Source organism: Stegodyphus dumicola, chromosome 11, assembly GCF_044657685.1.
Source record: "Stegodyphus dumicola isolate Sdum_Otavi_A_Nest chromosome 11, ASM4465768v1".
NCBI classification, from domain to species: Eukaryota; Metazoa; Arthropoda; class Arachnida; order Araneae; family Eresidae; genus Stegodyphus; species Stegodyphus dumicola.
The window spans coordinates 15,826,825-15,839,238 of NC_140778.1; the positions used below are offsets into that span (position 1 = coordinate 15,826,825).

The window sequence follows — 12,414 nt, forward strand, 5'->3', positions numbered from 1 at the left end:
GCGATTTTTAAAATTATCGCCAACACCAAAAATGATCCAAAGAACGTCTATATACTATACACTATGTGTGTAAATACATGGTAAAAGTTTACAATTGGGTGCCCCTTGTTTTTTGGAGATTCTTTTTTGACGGCAAGATCGGCGTCAGGAAGACACAATTTCAAGATGGCCGCTACACAAAACCAAAATAAAAAGTCAAAGAATTGCATAAACTGTGTGTCCATGTACACATCGATCTGTTTTCACTTAAAAAAACATCCCAGAATTGCACAAACTAGGCATTGCGCACTGTTTAAATTTGTCCATGTACACATCAATCTATTTTTATTTTAAAAAAATCAGGATGCTAAAGCAAAGTTACACTATCATGGTAACCAGAAATACGATTTCATCGCCAAAATTTTACACAAAATTGTAGCCAATCAAAGGGGCACCCAATTCTACACTAGAGCCAAATACATAATATATACTATATATAACTATATATATTCTTTGAATGACCCGTTTACTACTCATCGTTTATGTCCCGTTTTTACTGCTCATCATAAAGTCGCCAAAAGCAGCCAAATCCCGTGTGCACCGGATACTAGGATTAAACCAATATCGTTGCTTCTTTTGTTATAGTGAAAAGTTTATACCGTTTGTAAAATTTGTATCATACATTTCATGTAAACTTTGTGCTCAGTTAGAAATGTGATGTGCCTTTTTCTTTTCTTTAATTTTACTGTACGATTGGTGATTTAAAGTAGCATTCTATGTTTTGATTCTGATGTATTGTCGCCAAATCGGATATTTGGCGCCAATGTTAAAAACTGGATGGTATGATCCAAATAATAAATGATTTTGTTTTTTCTTTATAGTAAGATAAATATATTCTGTATTTTTAGACATTTTTAAGAAGTTAAATATTAATTTAAATATTCGATGAATCGTTTTGATCCCATTATTATCCTTTATTGTAATAGTAAATCTTAATGTATTTTTAACTATAGGTCCTTTAAATTTATTTTTAGTGTGTGAGCAGGAAATATGTTTTAAGTAGTTTTACAAACATAATTACTTTTTAAAAATTTTTTCTATTTTCATAAAAAAAATAAATTTATCAGAAAATTACATTCTTAAATTAATATAATATATGTAACTGTAATTAAATACTAGTGCTTTTGATTTTAATGTTAAATTTCATGCATGCTTTTGTTAAATATGCAGGTACATATTGAAGAAAATCAATTTGAATGCTCTAGGCAAGATGGGCGTAAAAAACTCAAGCCCAATGCTGTGCCAACTCTTTTCAATGTGCCTAATCCCCCACAACTGTTGACTCCACAGCGTCTAAAAGGCATTGGTTTACCAAAGCACCGTTCAGTTACATCCAATTTTTGTAATGTATGTGTTTTTTATTTTTATGGTTTTCATAAAAAATATGTTTTTATTACAAATGGACTAAATTGTTTTATAAAAGAATCAATATATTGAAATTAAGGCATTATGTGATAAAGCTGTAATTACAGTCCCTAAGATTAGATTAAAAAATTAAAATTTTGCTGTTGTTATATATATAATTAAGTATGTACTTTGTTATTATAATCATATATTGAAAATTAGGCATATAACCTCAATTTGATGTAGTTTTTGGATAAAGGTTTTGTAGTTTTTCAAGGACAGTCATACATGGGTCTGGTTTCTTCAAATTTGCTCCTAAAAGAAAGAAACCTGTATCTGATTGCCTTCAAAGTCAAAAGAGTTTAAATCAAAATTTGTATTAAACTAAAGTTGCTTTTTTGCTTAATTTTAAATTCCAGATAAATAAAGAGAAATATGCATAAGTAAAAGAAATAATATTGAAATTAATAACTTTAATCTTGAGTAATACAATAATATAGTTATAATACATTGATTTAAATGTATATTTTAATGTCTTATATGTCTTGTCTGAATGTTATTTTTTTGTTTAAAGATTTACAAAACTTATTAGGATTATTTATATTATTTATTATTAAAATTACATTAAGTATATTTTATTTATCAGCATTTTCAGGTATCCTTATATGTGTTTCATAATTTTTGCATCTTCAGGGTGGCTTGCTGCACAGTTTACCTTTATCAACTGAAGCGATTTCTGTTGCTGAACCATCTGTTGTAAGTCTTCATTTGAACAGTTATTAAATATTTAGTATTATAAACTTTTTCTAAAAAGTATTAACACTGTTTCTAAAATTTAAAAATATGTTAACGTAATATTTACTTATGTTTAAGAAGTATGAATGCTATGAACAGTCCAATGTATTTATGCTTTTTTATAAGTTGAAAGTTACTTTTAAAATGGTAATGATTATTTGTATTTATTTTTATCCGATCAGAGTTTATAATTTCTTTCACTTCCACATATTTCATATATTATAATTTCTTTTAGATTCATTTGCCACAACCTTCAGCTTCATATTTTGAAGAAATAAATTTTGCTGCCGAAGTATTTGATGTAAATTGCCATTTTGCACTTCTAAAAAATTTTAATAGTTTTTTAACATCTATTCCTAAACTGTACTATGTTTTTTTAAATGTTTCCATCTTCATAATCATGCACTTTGTTTCATTTCACCAGTGGTTGCAAATGTGTACATTACAGTACATATCAGGTGTGTTTGCAACAACATTTAGCATTACCATCTGATTAAATAACAGCTGCTAGTAAAGAATCTATGCTATGTTTTCATTTGAGCAGCTATTAAATGTCATATGTTTTACATATATTGATGAATTTTTATACGATTTCTGAAATATGAAATTGTTTGTCTTATGGTTCCTAAACAGCTGTACTATATCTGGCTGTTGTGCTATGGAATTATTTTTGAATTTTGAGTGTTAACAATTTATTATCTTTTTATGAATTATAAAATGTTATGTAAAATAATTATTTCTTAAAATGAATGTAGTTTATATTATCTGTATTTCTAAATTTCTTATATATATATTTCAGGTTTGTTTGCAAGAACAAGCTTCAACTTCATCTTGTGATAAAATGCCATCTATTTGTGAAGGATCTTATGTAAGTAGATAATTAGTGTATTATTAAATTGCTTGCTTATACAAAACGTTTCTATAAACTTTTGGGGGGGGGGGGTAAAAGGAATGTAATTAATTTCATCAGCATTTACAAATTCTTTGTGTACATTTCAGGTTTGTTTGCAAGAACAGCCTTTAGCCTCATTTTGCAATGAAATACCATCTATTTGTGAAGGCTCTGATGTAAGTTGATAACTAATGTATAATTAAATTGCTTCTTTATATACATTTAAAATGTTCTATAAAGTAATTTTTTGGTAAAAGGAATGTAATTAATTTCATCAATAGTTGCAAATTCTCTATATAAATTTCAGTTTTGTTTGCAAAAACAACCTTTAGTCTCATCTTGCAACCAAATTGTAATTAATTTTAATTAATTTCAACAGCATTTGTGAAGGCTGTGATATAAGTTGATAATTTGTGTTATTAAATTGCTCATGATTATGGAGATAATTGATCCCTTGAAAAGCTGGAAATAAATTTTAAAAATCTATTTTTAAGTGAAATAAATTTTAAATATTAGAAAATAAAACAAAAATAATCTAGAAAATGCTGAAAACAATAGAGTCAAATTAAAAAAGAGACCTGGAAGTTTCATTTTTATTTTGTGGATTTATTATCTGTTTAAGTTTGGCATTTAATCCAAAGGGGCTTTGTCCCTGAAGGACTATTGTTTTCGTTTTGTATTGAAACACTATAAACGGCTGCATCACTTTTCAAATTGTTGCCACCAAATATTATACTCTGTACTATATTTAAAGAAATTATATAGTGAAGAATCTGCATAAATGCATGTATGTTTTTCGCATTCTGATAAAACAACGGTACCTAGAGCCATCAAATTTTGAATGACTTAATTCTACTGTGAATATGAATATCTGGAAGCCCGAATTTGAAATTCGGAATTTGTTTTAATATAGATTTTATATGTTGTAAAACTTTAACGAATTTTTGATTAACAAACTTGTGGATTTCAAAGCGACCAATGGCAATGTTGTACAGAAAAGACACTTTTATCTTCAGCGCGTGAGACAATGAATCGGGAATTCTGAAGATATGCTCATTTTAAAATTATCTTGCAATATTGCTGTTGAACTGAATTTTATAGTTTAAGTGCGAAAAACTTGATATTTAATAAATAAAGGTAAAACACAAAATGTTAAAAAAAAGCCCCTTTGGGTGTAATTTAAAATCTGAAAGCTTTCAGATCTTTTTTGTTTGTTGTGTTCCCCCCCCCTTCTTTGATGATTATTCATATAGATTTTTTCTTTATTCCAGGATGTTCTTTTAAGGAATTTTATAAAACAGTAGACTGAATTGATCTCGCTTCTGCAATGCCAGAACAAAATATTACTGAAAGAACTTACAGCAACAAAAAAAAAAAAAAAAAAAAATGAAATTAATGTTTTAAAAAAATGGCATAGCACTGAAATTCAACTTCATGACTTTCAAGTACAGCATGAGGAATTGCTGAAAGGAGTGAAAACATTTCATTCAGATGAACAAATAGCAGTGTTGAAAATGGTCTAACGAGGGAATACATGGAAATGTAACTATGGATGTGGAATTTGTTAATATGATTTGTAAGAAAGCAGGCGAGGTAAATATTCCCTCCTGTTGCAATATCAAAATAAAGATAATAAAATATTATTTGACTGCCCGTGGAATTCGTCTCAAGAAGCTTCTTCAAAATAAAAGGCAGCAGCGGCAAAGTTTTGCATCTCCTGCTTTTAAAAGGAAGAAAGTAAATTAGAATCTAATCAAGAATTTAAGAAGTTTTTGCTGTTCAGTTCTGTCTGTAAAAAAGTAGAGTAGTTGTCACTGGAAAATTGCTGCTTGTCTCTTCGAATAATAATTAGGCCCACCAACAGCTGAATGGTTAAAGTTACTTAATGCTGGGAGTTCCATCTTCTGTTCTATTTCCGAACAAACTGGCTGCATGGTTGGTTTTTCCCCATGTGTAATGTGAATACAAGCAAGTTCTCCTTACAAAGTCCTCTACAATAGAAGATCTCATAGTCAGCTAAATCGGATTTACTTTTGTGTGACCTTAAATGAGGCATCAATTGTGAATCTGTTTTGGCATGTTATTAGGAATTTTGAATGAAACATTTATTGCTGTTGTGAAAGAATGATCAACTGATGTTTACCTTACTAATCAATGTCTTATAGTATTGTAATGGCTTGCAGGATTTTTCATAATGTGATGTTGCATATGTTTTACTCTTCTTTGTTACCAAATAAATAGAGTATGTTCCTAATCCGACATTTCTTCTTTTGTACCAGGGTTATGTAATATGATGTCATAATTTGGATTTGTTTATAGAATACATAACAGTATTTTTTGACATTCTAATAGAACCAGTGTATTTTATTTATTTACTTATTGCTTTAAAACAGATTTTGAATCAAGGCTTACTTCCCACCCCCTTTGAGTATGCACATAAAACATGTTTAAGCTATATTTATAATATATCAATGAGATATATATAAATGAAATAAGTCTCTTAGGTTAGCTCCTTTAATGGAAAAAGAACAAAATAAAAATTATATACCTTGAAAACAAGAATACTATCTGAATAGTGTTGGCTAAGATTTATTCAGATGGCTTTTTTGCATTTATTCAGACATCTCCGCATATAAATGACAATTAATTATATTATATTAGTTTTAAAAGTAAAACAAAAAAGCAAAACATTTTTATTTATTTATCTTTATTTTCACTATATGTGTTTGTCATATGTTTGTTACTGGAGGACTTTTTTTATAGATTTGAAGCTAAATAATATTTTTATGTTTTTACTTATGCAAATTAATTAATGAAAAGAACTGTGATTTAAGTATTGTCTTTGCTGTGATATAGATTGAATCTTATTATGTTATGGAATTATCATTTAAATATTCAGATACGTGTAATATTAAGAGCATATGTATGTAAGTATAATTTTTCCAAGTATAATAAAAAGTAACCATCAACAACAAATAAACTTATAAGTAAATAGTATCTGTAAATTCTGTATGTAAATGTATTATTTTTATTTTTATTTATTTGTGTATTATTTTAATATTGTTTTTAGCTAAATAAAGAAAAAAAAAATATTTAATGGAATTTTTTACTCTATTAAATCTATGAATCCCACAGTCATCTGAGCATTGATATATAGCATTGTGTATTTCATTCTAAAAGCATTATAATTTAAAGGTGTATATCTTGAATCAGTATTTAAAATCATAAAGTGTTTAGCAGCTTTTTTTGGAAACACACACAAAATAACGTTTTTAACAAATTTGCTACAGTAATAGACGTTTGATTCCATGTGAGCAAAATTCAAATAACATATTAAAAATAAAAAACAAAAATTAAAGATTAAAACTTATCCTGAATTAATGGAGGTTGAGGGATTTCCCTCAACCATATTAAGAATGTGGTTGAGGGAAAGCTCTTGTCAAAAAATACATTTTGAGATAAATAACATTATACGTGTATTTAAAAGAAAAATTGAAAATTCAATAAAGGAATTCAAAAAGAAAGTATTTTTAACTAAAAATACAAATTTGAAATATGATATGTGAAAATGTTTTAAAAACTTTTAAAATAACTTGAATCATACGAGAAATTTAGCAATTTAAAAAAAAAAAAAAATACGAGAAAGAATCTGAACTGCAGACAAAAGAAGAGGGAAAAGCCACACATCTTTATAGGAGTGCAGAAAAAAGATGAAATTCGGATTTTCTAGAATGTTAAATTTTAGCGGACAGCGATAAAGAGCCAAAGTTGCCGCTCCACACCTAAATTGCAACCCTAAAGCTTAGATTCAAAATGGCTGACGAGTCAGCCTGTATCTCTAGTAGCTCTACTTCCTATATACGAAGCCAAGCCTCTAGGGTTGCTTGAACGGTCTGACGTCATCTAAGTCGTCATTCCTACCATCTTCCTCGTGGCAAAGAATGAAAGAATATACTTCGGTGTCGTAGCGTAGTGAACTGACTGTTGTTTGAAAGTGTAGTGTGCTCTAATAGAACATTTTTCATTTAAATTACTTTATTTATTTTTTATTATGCCACATAAATGCTGTGTTGCAACATGCAAAGGAAATTATAAGAATGGCCCGAAGGTGGCTGTATTTAGTTTTCCTACGGAGAAACAACTGAGAAAACAATGGATTTGGAACTGCAAACGAAAAGATGGATTCAAGCCTACGAAACATTCAAAGGTAAGCATGCATTTCATTTTTAAATTAGAAAATTCCTGAAAGATTAATGTCATTGAAAGAAACATGACTTGAAAATGCGAAAACAAAAAATTCTCAAAGCAAGGGAAATAATTTACTAAAGTTCCATTGCATTCAACCATAGAAAATAAAACGAAGTTTTAATTACTTTCTATACAAGCATAGTTATATATTTATTTACTAGGCAGAAATTTCTCTTATCCCATTATGAATGAGTATTATTAATGAATTCTTTCAGTAATTTATATTTTCGGCGTCGGGATCTTTATAACACGCACATTGATTTGGGATTGATTAATCTTTCAGGAATTTATGTTATACAGAGCTTATACTGAATTTTAAAGTGATTATAAAATGGACCCTTTTCTCAATAACTAGTCAATAGAAAATCCACCAACCTTATAAAGTTCATATTATAACTTTAAGTAGATAAATATAAAATGCTTCAAGTCGTAATTTTAAAGCCGTTAATTTAAAGTTGTTTTAGATATAAGTATTTAACTGTTTGGATATACTATTTCTTTTGATTTAGATAAGTCTCGTTCCACCTATTTTATTTTAATTTTTTTTTTCTTTAAAAACTGAATGTATGCAATGCCCCTTTATTATATGCTAGGAGCATTTGAGAATGCATTTTGCTCGTAACTCATGTGAACAGGAAATTAATGCTAATTATGCAATGTTCTAAACTTTATTAATTCTAAAATCCTTAAAAAAATTATGAAATATATGTAAAAGAAAACAATCGTATAAATGGACTAGTTTTGACAGTAATTATTTTAATTTCTGGAATAAGTTACAAGGTGTTTAAATTAAAGTGTCTTGTTCAAATAATATTGCCTAAGATTGTAAGCTTACTAGTTTTCATTACATGTTAGCATAAATCCTAATTAGCCTATTAAATTGTTTCATGCACACACACATCTATAAAAGTACGAGTTTCTTATGCCAATAACACCTACCTTGTTACAGTGGTTCACTTGCTACTGGCAGTAAGTTCTTGTGGGCTTGAAATTTACATTAATTTCTTATCTAAAAACACTTATATAAGGGGTTTTGTTTATTTATACTTGTTGCAGTGGAATATGAAAATGTTTCATTGTATTAATAAGTTATATAACTTTTAAAATTTTTGAAAAAAGTTAAGAAAATTATATGGAAAATAAGCAATCTAGTGAGCCTTCCACAGTAATATAATGTCAAACACGATTGATGAATGTGAATATTTCACTCCAAAATTACATAAGAATAGCCTAAAATATTTAATTACTGCAAATAAACTGTTAAATATACAAATTCTTGTTTTTTTCTTTGTGTATCATATTTTAGCACTTATACATGTTTTCAATAATTCAAGAAAAATGAATTTTTTTAATGACTAATGATGTTTTATGCTCTTAAATATAAACATTCATAGGCACACAAGTAAATTTGTACTTCTGGTTGTGAACATATCATTTGTAAAAATGTTTAGAAAAAGAGCCAGTAACTTTATATTTGAATGGTACGAATGAATGTGGTTAATCTTATTCTTATCCATCAACTGATGGTTAATCTTATTCTTTTTATATTGTATTATCACCATTTTGAATGTAATTCCATAACCAAGTGTTGTTTTCAAATAACTGAAGAAAGAAATATTTAGGATGTAGCAATTATATATACATGAGCAATTGTATGTTACCTGAGGATGTATCAATTAAATATTACTTATGTTATATGCATTTGACATATGACAACAAACATGTGCTAATTATTTGCACTTTTCAAAACTTTATGACAGCATCCATGGCTCTTTTTAGCCCAAAAGAGTTAATAGTTTTAAGATTTTGCATTATTCACTCTAAATGGCTGCATCACTTTTTTGCGTTGTGCACTTTAAATGGCTATATCTCTTCAAATTGTTACCATCCAAACATTATCGCCCTGTATTATTTTTAAAGAAATTAAATGATGAACGTTTTCCACAACGGTAACCCTTCCCTTAAGCAGATAGCTCTTGAGTGCTTTGCCATGATTAAATAAAAATACAATAAAACCCTTATTAGACTGTGCATGTATTTAAAGGATGGCGAATGCTTACGATTTTATAATTGTTTAACCTTTTGATACATGTTTATTTATTTGTTCTTTTTCATATTAAAAGGTGTGTGAACTTCACTTCAAGCAAGAGGATGTTCTGAGGCAAACTGAATTCTTTGATGAGAAAACTGGAAAGAAGATCATTATACCATTGTCATATCCTCGTTTAAAGAATGGTGCAATTCCAAGTCTGTTTCCTGATGGTCCGAGTCATCTTAGTTCCAGTGTTTCATCAAGGGAATCACCAGAGCATAAAAGACTCAAAAGAGAACAAGATGCACTCGAAAAAGCCTTAGCCTGTAGCTTAGCTGAAAAGGAAGAGTATGAACGAAAACAAATGTTTTATAATTTAGATGAACTAAAAATTTGTTTTAATACTGTGAATTTACCAGATAACTGGATAGTTATACACAGGCCTATACATACTATGATTCTTAATATTTCTAATGACAATCATCCAAGAATTCTAAAATCATTATTGATTGATTGTAATTTGAATATATCTGTAGCAATTAGAAATATACCTATTAAATCACTGAAGCAATATGTAATCCCATCAAAAATTAACAACCTTAAAGATCTTTTAAGTATTTTAGAGAAATTAGACCTATTTGCCTCAAATGATTCATCTGAAGACAGTATTCAAAATTACTTACAAATTGTAAATGAATTAATGACAATTTTAAAAGAGAAAATTCCACATAAAAACAATGAAATAAATTTTCTCGTTGAGCAACTATCAAACTTGAATTCAGAAAAACAACAATATAGGTATTCTGCAGACTTTCTAATATTTTCCACTTTACTTCACACAATTTCACCACATGCATATAATTTTATTCGAAATTCAGAAAATATTATTATGCCTCATCCACGGACCATTCAGAAAATTTTTTCAGATTTTAATATATATCCAATAAATGAACAATACAACCAAAAGTTCCTAAGCTACATAAAATTTAAATTTCAAGAACTATCAGAAAAAGATCTGCTTGTTATTTTAATGATTGATGAAATTCATCTAAATCAAGCATTTAATTATAAGGGTGGTAATTTGTGTGGAATGGCATATAATTGCAAAAATGCTGCATCTAGTGCATATGTTTTCATGATTCGCAGCCTATTATCTGTTTATAAGGATGTTGTACATATTTTGCCGGTGAAAACACTTAGTGCGGATAATTTGTATATTTATATTAAAAAAATTGTTGTGGGATTAGAAAATATTGGGTTTAAAATTGCTATTGTCACTGACAATAATTCGATTAATAAAAATGCTATGTCTCTGTTTTCTGAACCACCTAAAGTTAGTATTGTTTATCAAAACCCTGTTGACAAATCTAGGCCAATGTTTTTTATTATTGATACAGTGCATATTTTAAAATGCATTAGAAATAACTGGATAAATCAAAAAAATAATAATCAGAGTATGTTTTTCCCAAGTTTTGATGATGCTTCACATATTGAAACTGCATCTTTTTCTTGTATTAAAAAATTACATGAATCTGAAACTGGTAAGTTATTAAAGTATGCTTATGGTCTGACAATAAAAGCTCTATATCCAACTAACTTAGAAAAACAAAGTGTAAAGCTTGCATTGCAGATTTTTAATGATAATGTTGTTGAAGCATTATTTTCTTTTGGGCAGCAGAAAGAAATAATAAATTTCCAAGAAACTGGAAACTTTATTAAAATAATAAACAAATGGTGGTCAATTGTAAATGTGAAATCTATTTTTAAAGGGGTTCATAAAAATAATGTATTTGAAACACCTTTCACTGTGGCAGAAAATGATGAAAAATATGTTTTTATGAATAACTTTTTGAATTGGCTAGATAGTTGGAAAAATTTGAATTTAACCTCTGGTTGCCGAACCAAAGAAACTCATTTTGCAGTATACCATACAACGTATGCTTTAATTGAGATATCAAGGTATTGTATAAATGAGTTGGGTTTTAAATACCTTTTACTTGGAAAAATACAAACAGATATGTTAGAGGCTAGATTTGGTAAGTACAGGCAACTGGCTGGAGCTCATCATAATATTTCTATCAGACAGGTTTATGAAATAGAGGGTAAATTAAGACTTCAGAGTACATTACCAACCCTAATAAATTCTTCAAAATTTGGAAATATTCCTCTTCATGTATCTGATTTTAAAGACACTGAAGAACAAACTTTTGATGACACTGATGTACAAACATTCATAGATGAAATAACAGTTGAAGATAGTGATATACACGACATAAAATTGGATGTACCTATTTTGACTTATATAGCTGGATATTGCTGTTATAGTATGCTAAAAAAGTTAAAATGTGATGTATGTAAATCCAATATTACTATTGATAAGGAGTTAGCTTTAGAAAACGATGAAAATATTCATTCATGGATTAAGGTTTTTGATAGAGGTCTTATGTATCCTCATCCTGATATTCTACATGCTGTTATATACAATTTTATTGTTGTTAAGAAACTTATTTCAGATGAATATGAGCAAAAATTTTTATTTTCGGCAAATCCACGAGTTACAGTGTGTAAAATTACTCTAAAGTTACTTCATGAAAATTTTTTTTTAGAGTTAAATGACTGTCCTAAACTTCATGACCCTCAAATTAATTTGAAGAACATCATACAAGCATCAACGAATATTTTTCTAAATAATTACTGCAAAAAGTTGAATGATAATCTTTTAAGTAACAATTTAAATAAGCAACGGAAATTGAAAACATTAAAAAAATAATTTATGCATACAGCAGAAATGACATATACTATGTTTATAAGTTAGTAAACTTTATAAAATAAGATAGTGACACTAATCTATTGTTTCTTATTATCTTCAGACTTAATTTGTAATTCATTTTATCTAAATGAATATTTTTTGCAGAATGTAGATAGTATGTTAAATAAAAAAATAGTGCTTTTTCTATTTGTGTTGTGAAATCTTTACCAACTCTTTCAAAATGCATGCACACACACAAAAAAAAAAAAAAAAAAAAGCATTTTTAATAGTTAACTAATTATGACAGTAAAGTGC

At 28.0% G+C, this 12,414-nt stretch overlaps 1 protein-coding gene across 1 annotated transcript in view; it reads left to right on the forward strand.

Moving 5' to 3' along the window:
• Window positions 1-6,931: 6,931 nt before the first annotated feature.
• LOC146993806 (uncharacterized) overlaps window positions 6,932-12,414 on the forward strand; it is a 31,436-nt gene continuing 25,953 nt past the window's right edge. The window contains exons 1-2 of the mRNA XM_085826246.1: window positions 6,932-7,277; window positions 9,442-10,683. Of these exons, the coding sequence (XP_085682372.1) occupies window positions 7,122-7,277; window positions 9,442-10,683 (1,398 nt within the window). The 5' untranslated portion in view covers window positions 6,932-7,121. The remainder of the gene's footprint in view (window positions 7,278-9,441; window positions 10,684-12,414) is intronic.